General features: G+C 40.1%; 1 protein-coding gene across 8 annotated transcripts in view; it reads right to left on the bottom strand.

The window, feature by feature from the left end:
- The window catches only part of Itpr2 (inositol 1,4,5-trisphosphate receptor type 2), an 842075-nt gene that overhangs the window by 686752 nt on the left and 129680 nt on the right, over positions 1–25643 (bottom strand). For all 8 annotated transcript variants that reach the window (XM_074075818.1, XM_074075817.1, XM_074075816.1 and 5 more), the window contains 5 exons: positions 18087–18280; positions 14840–14963; positions 12247–12304; positions 10294–10459; positions 9007–9180 (listed from right to left, as the gene is read on the bottom strand). In XM_074075818.1, the coding sequence (XP_073931919.1) occupies positions 9007–9180; positions 10294–10459; positions 12247–12304; positions 14840–14963; positions 18087–18280 (716 nt within the window). The remainder of the gene's footprint in view (positions 1–9006; positions 9181–10293; positions 10460–12246; positions 12305–14839; positions 14964–18086; positions 18281–25643) is intronic.

The following is a 25643-nucleotide window of genomic DNA, read 5'->3' as shown; positions in this document are numbered from 1 at the left end:
CTTGGCTGTTTCCATAACTTGGCTATTGTGAATAGTGCTGCAATAAACATGGGTGTGCAGGTGCCTCTGGAGTAACCTGTGTCAGTCTTTTGGGTATATCCCCAGGAGTGGTATTGCTGGATCTAAACATCAGACCTTAAATCAGTCTAAGGAATTTTTAAAAAAGAAGTGGTGAACCACATATAAGTGAGAAGATAGATAATATAGATATACACACAAATACAGAAGCAAAATCATTGCAAGAGTAATAATAACCAGAACGAATTACATGAGCAAGGACATAACATAGTGCTCTCTAGAGCCTGTGATGCCCAAGTGACCTCTTTGCCAGCCTAAATAAAGGGATGGATCACAATGAAGGCCAATCCTGACTTAACCCACTCACACACAAGCTTCTGAGTTAATCTCTCCTTCCTATATTTAGATATAAACACATATTTGAATGTGACGAACTAGTGACTGCTCCTAAAACTGCTGGCATCATCAGCTTGTCACACTCTAGTCTTTAAGGTTCCAGAAATGATGGTATAATCCTTTAAGAAGATATATTAAGGGCTGGCGGAGCAGCTCAAGTGGTAGAGTACCTGCCTCCCAAGCGTGAGGCTCTGACTTCAAACCCCAGTACTGCTATCCCCCCACAAAAAGAAGAAAAGATTAAATAAGAGAACTCCCTGTATATAATTTACAATAGAAAACAGGGTTCACAGGCACTGGGGATGCAGTCGGCTCACCTGACGACCAAATACATTCCATCCTCCTTATTTATAAGAAATCAATTACAGTAATGGGACAGTTTTGTTAGTGTTGGTAGAAGGACTGTCCATTCAACTATATTACCCAGAGTTTACAGAACCTAAACTTGAGAGGGATTTTTTTTTCTGTTATTAGAGAAATTTTTTATTACCAAAATGAAGATCATATTTATGTTTTCTGGTCTTCTGATATCTAAGTAGGCACAAGTTAGACCATTATGAGCTGTCTTAAAACAATGGCAGTGGTCCCGTGTTTACAGCCTTTATAAGATTTACTACCTAACAAAGGGTTATTATTTGCATGGACCTACTGAAGTGCTTGCTGCCTGCTACTGGCTGTTCCCATTGATGGTGTGATGTAGTTCATCCTGTTTACAATATGTGGCCACCACCATTGGCTGTTGGCTCATTGCACAATGCAGATTATTTATCTTATATAGATCAGTAACACTAGATTCTCACTTTTTACCTCCTTAAATTAATCCATTTTAAATGTACCATTCTCCTGGCTTCATAATCCACCTACTTGTGTACATTTTTATTGTCACCTCCTCAGTTCAAGCTTTCATAATCTCATTCTTGAATTTGTGCAAAAGGCTCTTCATTGGTCCTCCATCTTGGCCTCTTGCTCTCAATTATTCTGGATTCTGCCAGGTGAAATCCTCCAAGATAACACACTCACCTCCTACCTGAGAATCTTCAGTCTCCCAATTCCCAGAGATTTCAAATGCAAACCATTTATTCTTACTGACAGTTGTTATTACTCTTGAGTACATTAGGTAACTAACCCCGCCATCCTTCAAAACAGTCTACGCTATACATCTGGATTGAAGCCTTCTCCAAGCACTCTGGTCCACACTGACCCTCCCTTTCTATATTATATAACTTGGTATTGAATCAACTGCACTGTCACATTGTTTTATGGGTGTTCATTCTGTGTGTTCACTCTGAGAGGGTCAGAGCCATATCTGGAATATTAGATTGGATTCTCAATATCAAATTTTAAGAAAGGAAATGAGAAATTCAAGTGTGTACAAAGGGAGTAAGAATGAGGGTAACGGAACTGAAATTACACTTTAAACAGAATGTTTGAAAGAAGGATTTTACTCTGGAGAAACACAACAGCTAATCAAGTAACGGAGGCTCAGGTATGATACACACTGCCTCAACCTAGTCTCAACATAAAGACATCACAGGGCTCAAAATACAGAAGGGCTGTTTATTGTTAAGAACTGTCAAATAGACCATGACAAAGTAGAGTCCAGAGGAAATCCTCCTAAGTCAATATCCAAAAGTGACAGATAAAATATTTAGGGCATCTCTTTTCAGTGGGGAGGCCAGAAACCATGAAAGTACGTAAAAATTCCACAGTGGTAATCAAACACTGGATTTATTGTTGATCCTGAGGGCTTCGGTAACTTGGTTTCTGAATTCTAACACCACACACACACACACACACACACACACACACACACACACACACACAGAACAGACCAAGGCTGGATTCCAAGAAAGCCAGAAGAGCTAATCAAAAACCCTGTCAGAGAGCCAAGAATATCAAAGGGAGACACCGCAGTGCTAAATTAAGGAAAGGCACAGCCCAGATAGGGGGCAAGTGTGCCTGTCCTGGCCTTGACTCAGGTAGAAGTGGAAAAGCAGAAAAATGCTGGTGAGGCCCCTATTCACAAGACAAGCCCACTTCCACTCAAGAATTAGGAAAAGACTCCCCCTAATAAAGTGGTCCATAAAAATCTCAAAGCAAAAGTTGCACTTAATATGGGTACAGAATGAAGTATCCTGCTGGGCCTCACAGAAGCAAGTGAAATCTTCTCTAGATTAAACACAGACCTTATAAGAATTTCACAAATAAAGTTCCAAAGAATGCAAGTTCCTAACAGCAACAAAATAATCCCACTAAATGCCTAAATAAACACATCCCAAGGTCTTCTTCATGAATAACTTAAAACTGTCAAGTACCCTCCTATTACAAAACAGCCAGAGTTTCAATACAACCTATTTCAGGCTCAAAGGCTGGTCCCAGACACCCTATCTCTATCTCCAAGGGAAAAAAAGATCAGGCAGGGCCAATCTGAAAGACCACAGGATAAGTATCCCTGAAGGCAAATTCCAATACCTGCTCTGCATCTAGAAGCTAAGCCCTAGCAAGGATCAAGTTTGGAGACCTAAATCCCAAATGCCTGTCTTAATACAGGTGTGAAGGAAGGGAGCAATGTGGTTTCAGACAAGCAGCGCCCCCTGGCAACAGGCTGAGGCAATCGCGGTTACCCTTATTTCAACTCCCAGGACTAAGGTCAAAAGATACTGGCTCAAAACCTACAAACAAGTGGTGACGACACCTTATTTATAAATACCAAAAACTGGAAACATCCAAGATTCCTGTGAAAGTCAAATGCAAAGGAAGCTGTGGTGCATGCATACGGTGGACTATTATACGACATATATTAATAGACCAAGGAGGAACTTAAGTACCTATTGCTAAGTCAAAGAAGCCAGTGTGAAAAGGCTGCACACTTTATGATTCCAACTACATGACCATCTGGAAAAGGTAAAGCTACAGAGACGTTCAGAGATCAGTAGTTGCCAGGGACTCAAGGGCTCAGTGGGGAGGATATTAGGGCAGGGACACTATGTAGTGGCAGTGAAGCGATTCACGTGATGCTGCCATGCAGACATGACATTCACATTTTTCAAAATCCATACAACGCAAAACAGAGAAAGTGAACCCTAAACAAACACTGGACTTTAGTTAATGAAAATGTGCCAATATTGAACTCACCAATCATAACAGATGCACCAACAGACTCTAGATGTTAGTAACAGTGGCAAGTGAGAAGGGAGAGGAAATGTGAGAACTCTCTAAGCCTAAAACTGCTCTAAAAGTGAGATCTATTCAAAAGATAAGAGCTCATTACAAGCAAGACCAGACATACAATGAAATGAGCAACATAAGAATCATGAGAAACTCCCAAGTACTTAAGACTCTGGAGTATTACATATAGACTATCAAAACAAGTCATGTGGAATCCAAAAAGTAAGAAAGTAATAAAACATGATCAAAATGACCAACCAGATGTGAAAAAATCAAATTTCAGTACGAAAAGTGTAATGGCTGAAGCTGAAAATTCACTAGGTGGCATAAAATGCAAATAAGAAATATCTGAAGAGAGAGACAGCTGAGTCTAAATAAATTATTTAGCATGAGGACAAACTCAGATATGATCTGGGAATATGAGCTGAGAACTGTGGATGTGTACTATCAGTAGTGGGCTAGTAATAGCCACATTAGTAAGGTTTAATATGCATTAATTGGATTTTCACACAGTCAACTTCTCCACGGCAACAACAGCCTAATGCAAGGAATAATGTTCTCTGAAGTGGGAGGAACAACTCTTAATTCACCTGATAAAATTGGCTGTAAATGTATAAAGTAAAAATTAATAGAACTACAGGTGAAAACTAGTAAGTATACAATCAGTGTGAAATGTCAACACATCTCTCTCATTAACTGAAACATCAAGAAAACAAAATGTTAGTAAAGACATGACTTAAATATAATTAATAAGTTTGATTTATCAGCCATTTATGAAGAATCCTATACTTAGTCCCATTCTTCTCAAGTCTATATGGAACAATTATAAAACCTGAAAATGTAACAGGCCAAAAAGAAGTCTCAACAAATTTGAAAAATGGTGTTATTGTAACCAAGAGTTAATTAATTAAGCATTCAACTTTAAAAAGAGTAAATGTCACCAGTACATCTGGAAATTTTAAAACATGTCCAAGTAATCCTGGGTCAAAGGTGAAATCATAATGAAAAATTTGAATACTTAAAATTGAACAATAACAAAAATTTCATTTGTGAAAATTTGTGGAATTCAGCTCCTTATAAGAAAATTACACCACTAAAATTTTAAATGTCTGAAAAAATGTCAACAGAAAAAGTTAGAGAATAGAAGAACAAGGCAAGAAAATAACAAACAGATTCTGAATTTCAGATATGCCCAAACAGATTCTTTCTCAAAGATGAGTAAGATACATAAAGCCCTCGCAAGGCTAAGCTAGAGAACGGAAGGGTGACAGAGGGAGACCATATTAATAACAGGAAAGCTGTGGAAAGCTAAGATGCAGCAAGATTAAAACTATGGTGAAGGAGGGCGCGCTTCGGCAGTACATACACCAGAATTAGAAGATACAGACAAGAGGAGAAAAGGAAGAAAAGTAGCTAGCAAACTGGAAATAAAAGGCAACTTTCCCCTTGGTACAGTAAACACATTATGTCCAATAGTGAACTATCACTATTACCATTAAAGCCATTTTCCTTTAAAACCAGAAAGCAAGATGGGGTGGCCATTATTACCACTCCTACAGACACAGTGACGCAAGGAAAAAGGAAATGACACGTGAGAAGATTGTGTCTGGGTATGGACCTGCAGCATGATCTTGACTTGGAGTTAAAAATACTTTTAGCCTCATTTGTAGGCACACATGAACCAATAGGGCCTAGCCACCTTCTCACATGGAATTTAGACTTATCTATTCTAGAAGAGGAAGTGAAATGGTAAACAAACATGAAAAACTACACAACCTCACAATGAAAATTCCAACCGTGATTCTACTTCAAACACACCCAGTTATCAAAACTGGAAAAGTGGATGTGAGAAAGGCAAGTGACGAGGCTGGGAGCAGTGGGGAATTCTCATACGCTGGTCTTAGAAATGGAGGGCATCACTTGGCAAAGAGTAACGTATTACATATTTTCCTCCTGAGTAATGCCCTGGAGAATCTTTCAACGTGTGCCTCTAGAGACAGATGAGAGCTCGCATGGCAACACTGCTTTTAGAGCAAACTTTCTTTTAAAGAAAGTTCCTATTAACCAGACGACCATGGGCATGAGTATAACGATATGTATTACAGAAGGTGGGTAAGTCATGGCCTTCCATCCACAAGGGTGGGGGATGAAACATATCCCAGACAAGACAAACTGAAATATTTTCACATGTTCCTTGTGTTTTAGAAACACAGACACGTGAAGTAAAAATATTAAACAAGAAAGTTAATAGACATTCATACAGTGGTTTCCTCTGGGTACAGGGAGAGACCAAATGAACTCCTTACTGGTAACGTTCTGTGTTTTGGGCAGTACTGGGATTTGAAATCAGGGCCTTGCATTGCCACCACTTGAGCCATGCCTCCAGCCAGCCTTTCTGCTTTAGTTATTTTTCAGATAAGGTCTCATGCTTTTTGCCCTGGCCAGCCTTAGATCTTGATCCTCCTAGCTCAACCCCCCAAGAAAAGGGATTACAGGCATGGGTCACCACTCCTGCCTTAATATTCCAGTTCTTAACCTATATCTACATTAATTTAAACAAAATTTGGTTCCTCAGGTGGTACTGAACTTACCATTGTAGAAGTCTGATATTTTAAGAAATACGTTCACTTAAGTGAGGTATCTGGAGAGAAGACAAGTATCACAGAAGAGATGTGACTTGGTTTCCCCTACAGGTGTCTGTCAATAGTAAGACAATAATTCTATTTTTACTGTAGTGAACAGCACAATGTACATGTGGTGCTGGGCACAGATGTGGTTTCTAGGAGGCTGCTGCTATGATGCCACCATTAGAAAAGTGAGCCTCAAAATCAAGCCCCTTGGTCCATGATGGCCACACTGTGGCAATCAGTTGAAGCTGGAGCCTGGCATCTCAACCTGCTGGCACCAATGTCACCTTGCTGCTTCTATGTCCCTGCTGCTCACACCTTCCACTGAAGCCACATTAAGTGACACACTTACCATGCACACAGGGTGGCTCACATAATCCCTGCACCAATTTCAGCTCAACATCAATACTGTGCCCATCTTATAGATGACAAAAGAATGTAAAGGATGAAAATGAGTCACTCAAAGTCACACATATCCTAAGGGGGCAAATTCTGGGGAATCTGATTCCCAAATCCCTGGATTCACATTATATGCACTGCTGCGCTACAGTGCGTATCAGTAACTGACATTCAAGGCTGTTGAAACTACTTCACAACCCCCAGTATCAAATATGGGTCTCCCCAACTCCCCTGTAGCTAAAGTTCTAAATTCAGTTCATCTTCTGCCAGTGAGATGAGCTCATGCGGAACTTAGACAACCAGAAAAAAAATACAGGGCCCGTCCCCGGACTGTGAGGGCCAAAGAGAAAATTCCAGAACTTACACACCAGAAAAAAATACAGGGCCCATCCCTTGGACTGTGAGGGTCAAAGAGAAAATTCCAACAGATGTGAGTGCTTTCCGCGAACCCCATGTTCCACTGTCTGGTCACACTTCCAAGTGTGGCCTGTGGTGGCTGGTGTCACAGGGCTGCCAACAGCAGAAGCAGTTTCTTTGCCTCTGAGTTAACACTGGGATTATTCAACCTTGAAATCAATAGTCCAAGGGCAATGTCTACACTATACTCCTGTGGACTTTCCAAATATTTTATTCCTATGATAACTCCCTGAAGTAACTAAAATTATTAGCATTTACTGAACTGATAAACCTTGAAGTCAAAAAATAAACAGAAAGCTTGGTGGACTTCAATTCATCTCAAGCTCCTAGAAAATTAGTTATATAACCCACATGTGATTCAATTTTATCTTTAGCATATTCTCAAACCACCTGTTTCTCTTCTTTCTTACATAAATCCCCAAAGCCCATGAAACTTCTAAGAGGAGGCCATTCAGATCCGTCATGCTATGTAGAGGCTCTTTCATCTATTTTCCTTCTATGCCTGGGAAACACAGACTAGTGCATGTATCCTTCATGGAAGACCTCATCTCAACTCTTAGGAAATATTTCCTCTTTTGAAACTTTTACAAAGAATACCATGCATTCTCCTAAGATTTAGAGATGTTTTAAATTTTTTTAAAAAAAGAATTAGACTTTCTTGAAGAGGAAGCAACACCACGCTACCTGGAAAACATAGTAAGATATGTACTTTCAAAAGGAAAAGGTGTTATAACTCAGGAAAGCATAATACACTCATTCATTAAATATCAAACCAGAAAGTATAATCTCACATTAAAGAACTCGCAGTCATTTTCCAAAAGAGCTGGGTTCAAATTTCAGTTGAGTCAGAGCTGACCAACACTGAGAAAGTCCTTGGGTTTGCTGAACTTCCATCTATTTAGTCTTAGAAATATGACATTTATAACTGTCTCCAAAGTTGTAATATTTAAAAAGAAATTCCACAGATGAAATTGCCTGCTCCAAGATGTGGGGTGCAGCAAGTACTAATGCTAAGTTCTCACTTATTTCTTAATTCACACTTATTATTTCTTAATTCTCATTTATTTCTTAAATATGTTATGTAAGAACACTATCGCCCACTTCTCCTCAAATAAAACAATTTCCATGGAGTAGAAATCCTAATCTACTAACACATTACAAAGTCACAGGAAAAGTGCCGAAAAGATAAGGTAAAAAGTTTCTTACATATAACGGCAATTAGTCCTGAGACAAGTTAAGACGTACCCACCATTTCAACTCCCCTTTAGAACTATCAGCATGGTGTTTACTTTGCTATCTCCTACTCTGTCTTCACTCGTCACTCCAAAATATTGTGAGTAACCCCCCCAAAAAAACCAAAAACTGGGGCAGGTAAGTCAATCTACATAGTTTATATTCCTTCAGGTTAAAAACAAGTAAAGCACTAGACAGACACTTGAGAAACTTTACAGATCATTGATTGTGATGTCTGCACTGATCAGTTCTTATTTCAGTGTTACTGCTACAACACTCTTTAGAAAGAAAAAAGTCATGTTTTTAATAAAATGGGAAAAGAACTGATTAACCCACTAAAAGCTACAACCAATGCAACAGATGCCCAGATGACCCTCTTACTGTACTCTACAGTGGGTTATAAAGTCTTGGTACACATTGACAGTAACACTTACTGCCTTCCCATCCAGACAGTTTATATGGAATCTAAGGGTGTGCCACAATGAAAGCAGTGACTGATGGGTTGGCAGGAAGTGGCCACAGTAAACAATGACAACAAGACTTCCCTTCCCAAGTCCACCCCTTTCCCCTGCTACTGCCGGACTACTGGATGACAGCATTGGCAGTGGGACTAGAAGGGAAGAAAGTCGGAAAGTGAGGGCAAGAGATACGAGCAGGACATGAGCTGAACAAGGGCAGGGCTGTTACACAGATGACACCGACTTACACTACTGTTTGGGTCATTTCAAAACAGACCTTGGAAACGCACCTCACTTGGCTCATCACCACCTTTCACCTGGCTTTCACCCATCTCTCCATTCTCATAGCTGCTGCTTTTCTCCACCCACAACTCGGATTTTTCGACAGTTAGTCGGAGCTGGTCTAGATCCGCCTTGATTTGCTTGTAATTGTCTACGTCTTGATTGGACACCAGTAACTGCACCTGAACACAGAAGAATTTCAGTCCTTAATGTATCCATGCAGCTTCCTTCGCTCCCAGCTCCTTCATAGCTAAAACCCTGGTCTTTAAAACATCTTTTAGGTAAAGTTCCATATTTCTAGACCATTTATGAATATTTTAGGTGTATCTTGACAGCGAAACTTACCTTGAGTATCTGTGAATTCTAATCAATATATTCACATATTAAAAATGTGTACAAACATTTCAAAGTGCCAAAGAGTAACATAATTCAACTCTAATTTCACTGCTCATGTTAATTTTTCTGAGATTTTCCCTATAAATCTTTTGGAAATGAGGTAGAAAAATAAAAATAAATGGAAGAAAATATTGATGAATACAACCTAAATTTCATAAAATAAATTTGATCTTGTTATCGTTTGTATTATATGACATGCATACATGTGATACTAAATGCATTTGTGAGACTTTCTTGTAATTTTTTCATATTCTTTAGCATATTCTTGTAAAACTTTTCTAGTAAAGATCAATGTGCCATTAAATACAATAAATGTCAGTGAAACATACATAAGCACTTATGTATCACTAATGATCACAAGATTGATGTCTTATTCAAAGAGCACAAAAAGATTAGATCCATAACAATTCCTTTGCCTTGGATTTGTGCATTTTTCAATCACAAAATATTTATTTCAGAGGTATTGCTTGTCCTACCCAAATGTGTCAGTAAATTTTGGGTCAAGATAACACCAATAGCAACAAAACTCCTAATATGTTATTATCCCCAATGTCTTCCTAAATCTTAGTCCCTGTCATTTTTATTAAAGATATTAACTGAAAATCACTTGTGGGGAACTCTTTCTTAAATTGATCATATCTCAGCATAGACAAGGCTGCATCTATCTTCAAAACCAGAAGTGTTCCCAGGAAAATCTATACAGTCTCATTAACTCTGCAACCAAGAAGTGAGGGAGGACATTACAAACAGCACATTCAGAGCACTGTCTATGGAACCACTGACAGGAACTCAAATATTATCTATTTTTTTCTTTTCTGAAGTGCTGGGGATCGAACTCAGGGTCTTGCATATGCTACGCAAGCCTTCGCCCACTGAGCTCCACTCCACCCCAACCTTACCTGTTTAAATGCTTGTAAAACCTCGGCTCTCTGACTGAAGTGTTTGAACAGGAGCTGCAGGGCTCCCGACAGCAGAGGGGCGTAGTCATGCATGATTAAGTGAATGAGGACTCGCAGGAAGGTCCTGCCTCCTTCATCATCCAGCTGGACTGGGTTTTTTTCCTTTCTATAAGCCAAAAATGATAGTTAAGTAACATTTCTATAACATCGATACAACAGAGATTTGATTTGTAGCTCTGTTTTGTTAGTTATAATTCGTGTTCTCAAGTCATGAAGTGAAAGGGTAGAAATTTTCTTTTGTCTAACTCACTACATGACAGGTGAGAAGGGACTGGAGAGGGGCAGTCCACAGGTACATTGTCACAGCCAGAGAAACTCTCCATGTTTTCATAATGGAACCCACTACAGTGAATGGTTTATCTACAGACATGAGCAGGTAATGAAAGCGCTGCACTCTGAGAAGTGTATCTTGGTTAGTTGGTCAATGAGCAAGCATAATTATAGACTGTATTTACCCAATCCTAGGTGGTACAGCCTACCGCATATGGTATACGCATGTGCATACAGTATACTGCTGTATGTTATAAGCCTACTGGTCCTGTGGTGCCATGTTACAGCAGTCTAAGTCAAGCACAAGAGAAAATGAAGATACAAAGTGTATTAGGCTTTTGCTGATTTTAACACAGCATGCTGTTTTACAGTGGACGCTTTTTAATAAGTAAGAATACACTCTAAAATAACAATACAACGGTGCAGTAAATACATGGACCAGTAGCAGCTGTTTCTTATCATCATCGGGTACTCTGTAGTGAACCTAGTCATCTGTGCCATGCTTTAACACAGCTGGCAGCACAGGGGTTTCTTCACACCCTCATCATAGTGAGCATTGTGCTCAGTGGTATATGGCTATGGCATCACTAGTCCTTAGGAACCTTTCAGGTTCAGTTTAATTTTACAGGGATGCTACTGTACGCGTGGTCCATCGTTGACCAAAGCATCATCCCACAGCACATGACGTACTAAGCTGAAATCATATGCCGGTTCATGCTTCCTTCCAAGGACTAATGAAGTGCTTCAGACGGAAACACAACAAAAGCTAACCTACAGTACAAAAACAACGCCAAACCAAATGTTCGCCACAGATAAAAGTCTTTTTTTGCTGTTCCCTTAATTCTTTTTCTTATGCCCAAGACAGGGTCTTGCTATGTAGCCTAGGCTGGCTTCAAACTCAAGATCTTCCTTCCTCAGCCTCCTGAGTACCAGGATGACACCTTGTGTCTTAATTCTTAATTCTTGCTTAGCCTTCTAAAAACAAATGTGAAAAAAAATAGACTTATCACCTTCTCATGGGATGTCTGCAACAATAAGTGACACTACAATCGCTAATTTTAGCGTATTTTATTTTTATTTTGATTGGTATTATTTCATTTCTGAAAAAGAAAAAATTTCAAAGCAACAAATGCAAGGGCACCTGTGGCAAAAGGAGGCAGCATGCCAAGGGCATCTCACTTTCTTTAACCATGAATAGTTCCAATTAGCAGAAAATAGCTTTATTTCTCACAAATAAAGGTAATGATAACATTAAAAGCAGTTACTATCTTATCTCAAATACCTACAATTCAGGGAAGCAATGTGTTAGGAGCAGTGATTTTTGTATCAAGGAGTTAAAGGGCATCTTGTGCTATCTTTCTTTGAGGGAAGAAAAGTAGAGAATTGAGGGGAAAATTCAATACACTGATCTCATCTCTCTTGTTCCTCTTCACTGCCCTAAAGAAAAACCATGCTTTCCCCTCTAGAGTAAATTAGCAGCTTCCTTTTGGGCAGAAATTATGTTAGCAACAACAGAGGCTCTAAGAATAAATAGCATGGAAAGGTGAGCAGAAACTCAGTATCAACAGAATTCCAGTTAAAATCTTAATACCAGGCGGGATGAGACAGCAGGTGTTACCGTACCTTCCTGCAAACATGGTTTCTGCTTGAGCTGCGATTTCATCTATGTCAGGAACAATGGCTGCAAAGATAGGAGGTGAAACCTGTCATTGTCATCAGGAGCCACGATGTTCATGTTACTACTCCCTTATGTGAAAATGCCTTGCCTGAGTGTCTTAGTGCTTCCAAATATCAATTGAAAGTATAGAAAATTATAATACAATGTTAATTAGACATAGCATTTTATTGTTTTACTTATTTATTTAGGTTCTGGGGACTGAAACTAGGACCTCACATATACTAAATGTCCATTTTTAAGGTCCTTGTTATTCTATTAAACTAATTACTACTGTAGTCAGAGATGTATGTAAAAGATAAGAAATCATCATTTAAATAGAGGCCTATAATCTATAAGTGTGTGCATAAATGTGACATATCAAATATATGTGTATATACATACATGCAACTTAAACTGCTAATGCCATGGAAGGAAATATTATATATACAATATAATATATAATTATAAACATATACCTATGTTCTTTTTGTTTTGTTTCTTTCAGTATGGTGCTGGGGCAGGTCCTTGCACTTGCTCGGCAGGTGCTCTACCTCTTGAGCATACCTGCAGTCTTTTTGCTTTAGTTTGTTTTTCAGATAGGATCTCATGCTTTTTTGCCTGGTTGAAGCCTCAGACCATGGTCCTCCCATCTCTGCTTGGATTCCAGGTGTGCCCAGCCAGAAGGATAATTACTTAAAGAGTCAAAATATAACAAGCCATGGTACTGTACTGTACCTTCAAAAATGTTTCTTTTTTCCCCATGTAAGCTTACTACTTGAAAAATTCCATCTCTTCTCCAGTATAACAGGTGGTTTTTCTATGTGAACCAGTAGATTCCTCACTATCCCAACCACTGGCACTTTGAAGCTATCTTTATTGAGATAACATGTTTAAATGATAAATATATAATTCGTTTCTCATCTCCAAAAGCATAAAAAGAAAAAAGAGAAAGCTACAAAAAAGAAAAGCAGGTCTTCCCAGAAGGAATCACTTACAATACACACAGGGAAAGGAATGGGGTCAATCAGAGAGAAAGGGTTTTCTGGGGTCCCCTAGACCTTCCCTCTGGAACTTTACTGACATATAGAGTTCATGGTTCCAGAAGCCTGGCTTCTGGAAGCCAATAATTGCTATGCTCCGTCAATTGTGACAGCCAGCACGCTTTCTGGTTTTGCCTTCTCATTCCCGGAAATAGCATTTTGGGGTTCTGCTCTTCTGGGAAGCAGAAAAACACTGCTGCAAAGTGACATTTTTAGGAAAGCCATCTCCATCTTCAGGAGCACCTGCCTTTGGGAAGTTGCTAAGGATTTGGGCACAGACATCAGGGCATTGTTCCATACCAATTTTAACTACACACTTGCAATTGCTGTCAAACTGACTGAGGGACAATAAGGAAGACAGGTTCTAACATTGTCACTGTGGTTGTAGTTAGAAGAATCTTTTCTATCTGTGTGCAAATCCTACACTCAGAAAAAGCATCCTATTAACTGCTTAACAGTCTGGCATACCTATCCTGACCTATGTGAAACAAATGGTAATTAGTATTTCTGGGTTTTCATAAAGTCCTTTCTATAATCACAAAAACTGCACAATCATTTTGTGCTCTTTTGTTGCTATGCTCCAAGTCTCAAAGGTTGATTCCATTCTTATACTTTTATAAATATGAGAGTTGAAATAAAATTCCAGTTTATAACTGTACAAAGTAAAAAAACACAAAACCAAAGCAACAACTATATTCAGGCCTTTGGAGAATGTCATGTTTTATTCTTGAGTCAGCTTATAGCTTCCCTACAAAACAACTTTCTTTCTTTTTGTGTTTTATTTTGTGATACCGGGCTTTGAACTCAGGCTCTACCACATGAGCTACACCACAGCCTCTTTGCTTTAGTTGTTTTTCAAATAAGATCTTGGGTTTTTTGCCAAGGCTGACCTGGACCACAATCCTATTTATGCCTCCTGCATAGCTGTGTTAACACAAACCTTTTTTGCCAGGATTGAACTGCAATCTTTCCCATCTCTGCTTTCCAAATACCAGCACACCAAGTTTTGTTTGGTTTTTTTAATATATATATATACTGTATATATACTGGGTTGGACTTGAACTTGTGATCCCCCTTCCACAGCCTCCTGAATGCTGGGATTTCCCAAGAGCCAATTTTTCACTTGGATTTTCACCAAAATAGCAAAATGCTTAAGAAAATCATACTGGAATCTTTGTTCCATGACTTGCATGACCTTTAGCAAGTAACCTCTCCCTTCTCCCCTTGATTTTCTCCATCAAAGGCACAATAATTGGAACTTGTACATCACTGAGTTGTGATGATTACAAAGGATGAGGTATTTATAGGATTTAGCACCAAATAACAATAAATATCCTCATGTCTTTCCAGGCAACCTATTTCAGTGATCTGTCTTGGCTCACTCTTGTCACTGGTAGAGATTATGTCTACATTTTCTCTCATAGAAATACTATCATGTTTTAAAATACAAAACACAAGAAATTTCAAGTAGCTTAGAGGCACAGTAGGCCAGGAACAAATGACATCACAGAGAAGGTACCTGATGGTAGCAAAGAATCTGGAGAGCCGTTGACAGATGTGTCAGCACTATCCTCTCCAAACTCCTTCTTGTATATCGACAACATATACGAGATCCTATAGTCCAGTCTGACACTCAGGATGAACTAGGCAAAACATGCAAAATGACAACATTTTCTATTAATTGGCATAGTGTTAAAAATGCAGTTCAGTACACAACACAGCTGTCAACATTTCAAATGAACTAGTATAAAGATGCACAAACCCTTAATGTTCAGTCATCTGCATGTTTATCAGCTTAAGACCACAGAAAAGGATGCATTTCCATTAGCAGTGTTTATAAAATCCAACAACAGTTTTTGAAAACAAGGAAATTTGTCCCTACATGATTGCTCCCAGTGCGCTATGGATAATGAGGTAATGATGGTGTAATTCCACTGAACACTTCGCAGAGTTTTCATTGGCTGTGAGGGGAGAATGCCAAAGTGAGGTCCTCTTTCTTACACAAATAGGTTGAGATTTCAGCTCTGATAGAGTTGATTCCCGCTGTCCCTCAATCAGTCCTAAAGCCAGGCTCTAAGGGACCAGGTGAAATAATTGCACACATATGCAGTGGATTTCCCCATTGGTCTTTGGGTGGTCATCATTATTCTATTAACTGATGCATCAATAGCAGTTAAGTACCCAGCAAAGCTCCAGTCTGTGCTCAGTGGTTTGGGGAATGCAAACCCTTGAAGCCCACTGTGACAGCCAATGAGTGGTTGGGAAAAGGAGTTACACAAGATCAGAAAGTTATGGAGGGCTAAGCCACGAGCCACAAATGCTGTGGAGGTCAGAGAAGGGGAAAAAGTCAGGCTATACCACAGTCTGTAGGAGAGTTTTTCAGTTACCTTCCATCCCAGCTTAACCTTTGGTCTCAGCATAATTATTAAGTGTCCCCTGCACTTTCAAGAGTCCCCTTGAGATAGTACACACATGGTAACCCAAGTTTTAGGAAAATAGGCATTTAATTGAACCACTGTATCTTATCTCACTGCCTATGACACAGGCCATCCTTGGATCACACTCCTCCCTCCCTTTCTCCCCATGCCCCAGGCTTTCCTCCCACTGTCAGACTTCTCTGTGCTGTGGGCACTGGGAAGCCTGCAATTTCTCACTGTACTTTCACAGTTGTTCACAGAGTCTACTTCACCTGGAACATTCTAGTCCTCCACTCCGTAATAAGTCTTTTTTGAGATATCCTCCCAGGTTTCATTTAAAATGAAGCTTTCACTGGTCCCCCAGCCAAAATTAGAATCTTCCTCTCTCTTTCTTCTCTCCCTCCATAGTCTCTTCTCCCCTTTTCTGTCTTCCACTCCCTTCCCCTCTTCCTCCTTCTTCTCCCTTCCCCCCTTTCCACATCTTTATTCTCCGTTGGCACAGAGAATATGCTCCACATTAGCCATTCTCAGTCAAATTCACCAAAATCAGTTAAGCCAAACTCTGAGGAAGGTGCTTGGGATATTAAAAAAAACTGTGCCATAGATACAAGTCTTGCTTTTGAAAAGTTTATTTCTATAGGGAAAAAGAAACACACAGGAACTCTTTTATTAATGCGCAGTGAGTGCTGTAACACATACTGAGTGAGGTCTTTCTAGTAAAGAGGGATTTTCATAGTGGAGGCAGATTGTGGCACAGCCAAAAGAACTCTCAGGTTTGGCTGCCTGGAGAAGGAGGGTGGGAACAGAAGTTTAGCTGCAGGTGCTCAACAAATAAATATTTTTAAAACTCCTATGTAAAAAGGTAAATATCAAAAACAAAATGTGAAACACTCATTTTTAGTTGAAGATTAATACCTATGAAGTTTGATTTCATAAATATAACCAAAATAACAACTTTCATTTTCTGTATCCAACTATGAAAAATAAATAAAAGGTATAAGGAGGAAAAATAAGAAAAAAAACAAAGCCAGCAAAAGAGTTTAGAGGAGAGAGGAAGGGAGGGAGGGGGGGAGAGAGAGAGAGCATGAGCAGGACTGGAAAAGAGAGAGACATTAAAACATAAGGGGACAAAAAAAAACAGAGGGACCCTGAGAGAGAGGAGCTGGCAGAAAGTGCAGCGCTGCCAGGACATGGCTACAGAGAAATTCTTGAGCAGCTGTTCCAGAAGGGGCACATGCTCAGAAGCATCACACAGGCTCAGGGACACTGACCAGACACAGAGACACAGCTATCACAGAGCAGACAGGCGTTCAAGGAAAACTCATCAAGTGCCAAAAAAAAGGCAGTAAAAAGGGATCTGCCCTGGACCTCAGCAAGTCGCCTGCAAGAGGGTCTGCTTTTCTGAAACTGCCGCTACGATGAGGTCGCACATTGCAGAGGTCAGCCCCTGAGCTGGAGGCTGTTATGCTGGGTGCTCATTAGGTCTCTGGGTCAGGGGATCGCCCTCTTTCTCAGCTGAGGAATAGGGAAACCTTAAATGATTTTTCAGGGCCATGAACACACAATTGGGAGGCCTGCCAACATTTCTCAGGATTCAGCCTTCAGAATTCCTGGAGGAATGGTGAAACCTTTTGTGACTGTAAATCTAATTTCTTTAAAGGAAAAATGTACAGACCCTTCCAGGACTGGTGACCCACTTCTGGTAGCTCAGTCTACATTAAATTATGATAAAAGACTTAGTAAAATATATCCAGAATCAAGAGATTCTTGAAAACTCCAGGCTCCATTCTCCAAATGTGGAATAAATGCCATAATTAAGGTATTATCAAACTGCTTTCCAAACTTATCAAAAAAAAAAGTGCTAGGAATTCACAACTACTATAATAGGAAGCACAGGGAGTTTAAATTCATAAAGCTAGGTATTACACTAGGCTAACTGTTAATCCCTGAGGAAAAAAAACAGAGAGATAGTCATTTATGAAATTTAAAACCAAGGATTAACAATTTGAGTTTCTAACAAGAAATCTATACACATGGAATCATATGTTCTATTAAAAATAAGAAAATAATTAGAATTCAATCATTAACTTTGCTATAAAATCTTTCTTTGATGAGGGAAAAATTCAATCCAAGTCAACAATGGATGGGAAAAAATGTGAAAGCAGTTTTACCAACCTCAAAGCAGTCCAATTTCTAGATATCACTGGTGTGTTTAGTGGAAACAAGCAAATGGGACTAATATGTCAAAGAGAATTCAGAATATTTGCACCGTGATTTGGAACAAAAAGTTTAAGAGAAACCAGTAAGCAAAAGGGCACACTTGTCACTGAGTGTCCGCTAGGGGCGCACCTGCAGAATCTCGATGATCTTCAGTTTGGTGTCCATCACGGTCACGTCTTCGTGCTCGGTGGGGCTGGCGGTCTTGCTGGGGTGGATGCTGGGCTGCGCATCAGGCACACTCACGGGGAAGACAGAGCCTCTGCTCAGCACCATCTGCGTCATCATCTCCCCCACCCCATGGATGGTCCTCATGACGTTGTTTCCTGGCACAAGAAATGGTCTTCCTAAGTCAGCACACACAACCCCTGGAGATGCCCAACTGTGACGTGCGCTTTCACCAAGACTAAGGAGAGGCAGTGAAGACAGGGAAGAGGAGGATCAGTCCTGCTCAGCTGTGTGTGTGCAGTGGTACTGGTGTTAAGATACTGCAGACCATTTCAAGATGACAGATTTTACAGAGGAAGTTTACTTTTCTCAGAAAATGCTTTCAAATGATGCACCAAAGGTAAACTGCTAGTACTTCTAATACACACATCAGGTCCTTCTGCAACACATGAAATCCTACCAACTACCTCTCCAATCAGCCCTAACTTTTACAACAATAAAAGAAAAAAACGTTTTAATTTCTAGGACACAGAGAGTTGCAAGTGGAGATACAAAGATTGTAGCCAAGTCCCCCCATAATGAAATTAACAAATGTCTTTTCTCTTGTAAGAGCTTTAAGCCATTCTGCAATGTTTACAAGACAATAGCTACATGAGCGCCCTGGGGGACTGAGACAAAACTCTCTGAAGCCCAGGAGTTTTAGAACAACCCAGCCACATAGTGAGAGCCTGACTCAAAAGAAACAAAAACACAAAGGTAAACAAAAAGCCCAAAGAGCACATTCTTTCCTTTAAAACTAAGAGAAAACCTAAATAAACCCTGTGTTTCACTTGCTTTTAGTGACTTTTGCTTTCATCACAGGTTTTAGAAAGCGCTTAACTAAACAGCTCAGTAACAGACTCTTGCTAGCTGTACTCATATTTCTGAGATATGGTCACCTGATTGTTTTAAGTGTTTTTAGGAATTTGGAGTTGGCTTTGATGGACTCAATCTGGTGACCCTGTCACCTGTGCTTTTACAAGTGCCCAAGAGGTGACTTTTTGTCAGAGTGGAAACCCACCTGCAGACCTTGCCAAGGTCTATTTTTGGAATAAGCGTCCTCCACAAGTCCATGATGTTCACAGAGACACACACAGACCACTGAACACATCACCTTCCTACACCTCAGACCTGTTCCTTCCGTAAATGCCCCTAATCCTGTCATCAAGAGTTGGATTTGGATCTGGAGGTGCCCCTCCCCATGTTTCCCACCATGTGAACAAACTCTAATTTGCAAAACCCTAGTTTCGGTGATTGCCACGCTGCGTGATGAAACTGGTTTGGTGGCAAGACTGCATAAAAGGAAATGCTGAGTTCTAGCACCCCAATTCTGTACTCACACCAAGGACTTTTCAGCTTTCCTCTCCTAACAGGAAAACCCTGCCAGAGGACTTAAGAAAAAGAATATCTCATCCGGGATGAAGCCTTTATTCTCCAGTACACTTATTCACATGGAAAACCATTGCCTGAAAGTCACAAAACCAATTTTGTGTGAGATAATTACACAAATAAGTTGTGAGCAACATGACTGTGTTCAGTGGAGAGTCCCTCTCTTCCTGTACCTTCTCCTGGAGTTTGGCTTTCTGTTCATTTGTCCATTGATGGAAGTGCATGGCTTGCACCAGGGACCTCCTCCTCTCCTCCTTGCACTGTCTACTAACTGCACCCCCCTACCCCCTTCAAGGGATTTGTGCTCTCCAGCCCTGCTGCTGTTTCCCACTTCTCTGTTCCTATAACAAGCACCAGACTCCAAAAGAATGGTTGTCTGCTTCTCTTTCCAAACAGTGGTCTTGGCTTCGTGGGTGTTCATGGAACGCTGCCTGAGGCAAAGGCCTAAGAATCTGACAAAGAATGCTCCCTTCCCTATGTGGAACATGCACCCCAGAGAAGGGAACTGGAATAAGATGCGATGAGATAAAACCCTCAGCAACAAGAGAAGAAAATCCACTGTAGCAGTCCCTATGGGATTGACAGGCAAATTGTAATCAGAAGAAAACATTCAGAAGACAGCTGGAGAGAACCCGTGGTCCAGACTGCAATCCCCATTGGAGACTGCTATTACCTGTGCACTGTGAAAAGGTGACAGGCTTTCTAAATTCATTATTCCATCTATATGTGGAAGTGATTCAAGCAAAGGAGGTGGTGCCCCAACAGTACTTTAAGAAAACACAAAAGAGAAGCATTTTCTCTAAGGTGGCATATTCCAGACAAATTAAGGTGGGTTTTTATTTTGAAGGCCTGGGAACTTTTATAACATTAACACTTACATAACTAAAAAAGGGGACAAGAAAAAATACACAGAAGTAATTTCCAAGTTTAGACAAACCTGAGGCAAAAAGATTTGAGACAGTTCTCTATGTTCTATCAGAATAACCTCAAGTGGAATGCTGCGCTACCTGGGCTGTGCTTCTCAGCCACAGCCCTTAAGTCTTCCCATCCCCCACTGGGGACACACAGACTGAAAGACACACATCTGGTGACTGGCAAAGGGTTCAGTCGCTGATGTTCAATCAGTACATTTATGGACTCTTGATGCCAGTGTGCTTATGTGCTGGCCTCCAAGGGTTGTTCTCCCACTACTAATACAGAACAGGCCCCTTTGTTATTCTCACCTGATTCCCACAGAAATCTCCAGCACACACAGTGCCTGCATCTTATTTAGATTTTCATGGAAAATTATCATTTAATCCAAATGATTATTACAAAGAAAGTTAGCCCAGACAATTCTTTCTCCCAAATATAGATTCTGTCATCAAGAAATTAAGACCCAGAGTCCAGAACCATATTAACATGTAACACATGTTGCCCATGAAAGGGGAGGGCCCATTCCAGTTGTACCACATCCTTACATGCCTGTGGCACGTGGTCACTGCAAACTTCTCCTGACATTTCCATGTATGGCCAACTCAGAGGTCCCAAATTAAAAGATGCTATATTTCCTGGACTTGCTTGATGGTGATGAGAAGTACTTAAATTGTGAATGATGCAGCTTGCAAAACATAAGTCAAACACTACATAAATCACAGACATGCAGAGCTTCCCATAATCATTTTTCCATAGAAAAGTTCTAATTTTAGACTACTGAGATGAGTCAGAGGAGATCAGTCCTCAACATTGCAAAAGAAGCCTCATTCTTAACATAATTAGCAAATATTGACTTAAAACTTTTCAGGAAACTGGATTCTGTGTTATAATAGAAATTCTCTGGACAATCTAATGCCCAGAAATCCAGTTTTTCTATGTTTCATATTAACCCAGCACCCAGGATTTGGATTTATGCACAAAGTGTGCTGACAAATTTTGAAAAAGCGGGAGTCATTTTTGTTAAGTCAAAAGTCAGAAGGAAGGAACTGGTTAGGAAGAAAGGTGGGTGGACTTTTTGGGCTCTTTCCTTATATGATTTTATAGATATCCTTATTAACCCTAATTCCTCAAGAGGACAATCTAAAAGCAAGACAGAGTAATACATCTGGAACTATGACTAGGAATGGTTTGGGAAGACACTGTCCTGTTTCTTAGACTGTTCCCATGAGCCAAGTTTCTGTTTCCAACTTCAAAGAAGTGAAAGTAACAGGAATTTATGTAACACTGAAGTTTCAAAAACCAAAATTTAAATTTTCCTACTCAAAAGTCATTTTACTGCAGGGATCACTATTGTTTTCAACAATTCATAATGGTTATGCTTTTCACTGCTTATAGAAAGTAAAAGAAACTTAACAATCTTGATGGGAATTTTCATACAATTCGTTGGTGCTTTATTTTATTTGAAGTTACCTTCATGCATTATCTCTTTCTCTTATGAGCATGTAAGAAAAAAAATGACAATCTGAAATTCCCTGTTGTTTATATTTCAGATATAAATTTCTAAAACATTCCCTACTCTCATAGTAAATTAATTATTCTGTAGCTACTAAAATAAGCTCAATATTTTCTAATAATATAAGCCAAAAATGCATAATCCAAAAGTCATTTTTTATTTTCACTGAAACACATTTTTATATCTGGATCAGAATAAATACATCTGCTGTTATAACATTCATTCAAGACAGAATGATGCCAAACCAGGAAGCCATGCCTCAGGAAGTCTTCCTGCTTCCCATCCCAGATCAGGCAGGTCCTTACAAAACACCTACCCTCTCTAGGACTAGAGCGTTTTCCTATTTCAAGTTCTCTAAAGCAGTGCCTCCTCTTCTGTATGCAAAGAAAACAAAAACAAAGCCAGGATTAAGTTAGTAGTAGAAACAGTAAGAGGTAACATAGCACCTGGATTAAACAGAAGATCAAGATTTAACACCCTGAGAGGCTGGGACAACTCAGCCTGTAATTTCAGCTACTTGGAGGCAGAGATCAGGACTGTAATTCAAAAGTTTAACTCCTGAAAAGACAATTAGACAATTAGTCCTGCCAGTTCCAAGTGAGGTCACAGTGCTTTGGAGGGCTGGGCATCCAATTGCATAGGGCTTTACTCCCCATGCTGGACCTGGGGGGAATTCACTGGCCTCTGCCTGGCTTCTCTGCCTGGATACTCCCTGACTCCTTTCTGGGCTGTGGTGCAATGTCACCTCATATGCTAGACCACCTCTGGCTATCCACCTGAAAGAAGGGCTGCTGTCACTCTCAAACCACGCAACTCACTTTACATCATATGATCGATCTGTGTTATGTGCTTATCATATTCCCTCTCCTCAAAAGTAGCAAGAAAGAAACCAGCTCCAAGGAGACAGGGATCCTGACCAGTTTACTGATCTGTTTCCAACATCTGTAAGTGCCTGATGTATAACAAATGTTCATAAATAAACGCACACGTGAAAGAAAAAAGCAACATAAACAAATGAACTATTAAGAATGAAAGCCTGGTGCCAGTGGCTCACGCATGCAATCCTAGCTGTTCAGGAAGCTAAGATCAGGAGAATCATAGTTTCAGGCCAGCCTGGGCAAAAAGTAAGACCCCATCTTCAAATGAACCAGAACAAAAGAGGCTGGACACGTGACTCAAGCAGTAGAGCACCTGACTAGCAAATACAAAGTCTGGGGTTCAAACCCCACTACTGCTTTAAAAAGAAAAAAGAGAATGACTTACTTCGGAAGGCTCATGTAAAACTAGACTGCATCAGAGTAAAGGCGCCATTTACAGGTTGAGTTTCTGCTTCCTGTTCTTACTTTCCTTTACACTTTTCTAAACTTTTGCAAAGAGCACATACAATTTCATGGTTCTTCAACTTTTATTTATTAAAAGAAAACTTATTTAAATGCACATTGAGACAGGGGAAATAATGGAAGCCGCCTTATCAAGGGCATGCCACATTCCGTGATGAGGCCAGGCCACAGGCCACTATCCCTTCACCTCAACCGATCTTCCAGCAAGGAGGGTGAATGGGTGGTAGGCCCTTTGGCTTCACATAACCAGACAGCAGCTGAATCTCAAACAGGTCAACTGACGTTACCGTGACCCTTCCCCTGCTCCATACTGCATCACTAACAGGCTTCACAACTGGTTGGAGAGTGCATTAGCACTCAGAGAGCCCAAAAAGAAAAGACCGATTAAAACTGCCCTGAAGAGGTGGAATTGCCCCTTGCTATTCATTATGTAAAGAATTTGCTAACCTCACTCTCAGGTGATCTTGCACAGCCAACCTTTATTATATAAGATGGGCCACACACTGCTACTGGCAGGTTCCTTGTGTTACACAATTCAGTTTTACAGGCAACACTTGTTCAGGAAGCATTCATGAAGTAACTAATATTCCTCTGGCTCCATGCAAGGGACATCAGGGTGGGTAGACATAAGAGAAGTAAGACATAAATCACATTCATAAAAAATGAGAACAAGTATAATGCAGATGAGGTAGCATAGGATAGTACGGACAGTACAGAGTAGCTAAGGACTGGTTTTTGCAGGGGTTGGGGTGATTTTCTTAGGGTGAGAAAAGGGACAAGTCACTGGAGATACACAGTTTTGAGCTAGGTTTTGAATGAAGTGAAGGATTTACACGAGAGAAGCATGATCTTTGTCAAATCACATCACACTCATTTTTCAGAATCTTTCTTGGGGTACAGACTAGGATTTGAACTAGGGCCAGCCTGAACCACAATCCTCCTGTTTTAGGCTTCCTGCAGTAACTGAGATGACAGGCATGTACCACTTGTCAACCAGGCATGTTCAACCAGGCATGTTCAACTAATGTTCAACCATTAGTTGAAATGGAGACTCATGAACAGTTTTTGACCTGGACTGGCCTCAAATGTGAGCCCCTAGATCTTAGCTTCCCAAGTAGCAAGGAGTACAGGCTTAAGCAACCACACCTGGATCACTTCTCAGAATCTTAATCGTAATAAAATGTGTTGTGGATTCTTGTCAGAGTAAAGTTACATATACTACTAAAGTGAGACGTGGGGAACACAGCGTGCTCCAACTCCACGTCTGAAAACAGCTCCCCCAGTGGACTAGCCACCTCACTAACGAGTACGATTGCATCTATAACCACGCTCGCTATCACCTGCTCACAGCAGGACCAACACACACACACCGTAGCACCTCCAGAAGGAGATGTCCTTCCCAAGAGCAATGCCCAAAGAACACCCAAGGACAGAACAGAAAATATGACACCTAATTTTTTTCATTCTAAAAAAACACTGTCTGAATACAACATATTAATAGGCTTTTTACAGACCCCAAGTTTCCAGGAGCTTAGAAACAGAACAAAACAAAAACCCACCAAAAACATGTAACCAAAATATAGCAATGCTATTATTCATCTTTTCAGAATACCAAGTAGACTACTTGGAAGAAAACTATTTCCCAACCCACACAGTGAAGGAGTGTTATTCAAAGGATGATCTAAAAAAGCCATTCATACGAAATAGTGGTTGAATTCTGCATCTTATTTTGGATTTCATCACTGTCTAACACTGATAAAGTCATTTTGATATTCCAAACCTCAAGATTTTAATTTGCAAAACTGATCTTTAATTCTTAACAATAGGCAATGTAAGGAATAAGTGGATTTGCATACTGTTTTTATGACTGAGATGTAACTCATGGTGTTTTTGTGATTGGGATGTAACTCAGTGAGTGCACACATCTCATCTGCAAGGTTTGTGCAGTTCTCAAAAGCGCAGATACAATATAAAGCACGCACCATCTAGATGCTAACCATTTCCACTGGCCGAGAGCTCCCCTGTGTCCCTCCACACAAAATCACCACCAAAGAACATTCTTTTGCTTTCCCACACTGTAGACACAGACACTGGCTGATGTAGTGTTTCGCAGGTATGATTTTAGCCAATGATTATAACCAAGGAGTGCTAGCTGCTGAATCAATGTTAGAGAACACAGGGATTGTAGTTTTTAGCTTCTTAGTTCCTACCTTGACAGATCAGTACAGAATTCCCCTCCCTCATCCTGAAACCATGGCTGGAACCAGACCCTACATACACCATGTTTTTTCCTGTATATACGTACCTATGATAAAGTTTAATTTA

The sequence above is a fragment of the Castor canadensis genome, chromosome 6 (genome assembly GCF_047511655.1).
Source record: "Castor canadensis chromosome 6, mCasCan1.hap1v2, whole genome shotgun sequence".
Taxonomy (NCBI): Eukaryota; Metazoa; Chordata; class Mammalia; order Rodentia; family Castoridae; genus Castor; species Castor canadensis.
Note: the sequence above shows the minus strand (reverse complement) of the source record. Positions and strands in the feature narration are given on the sequence as shown.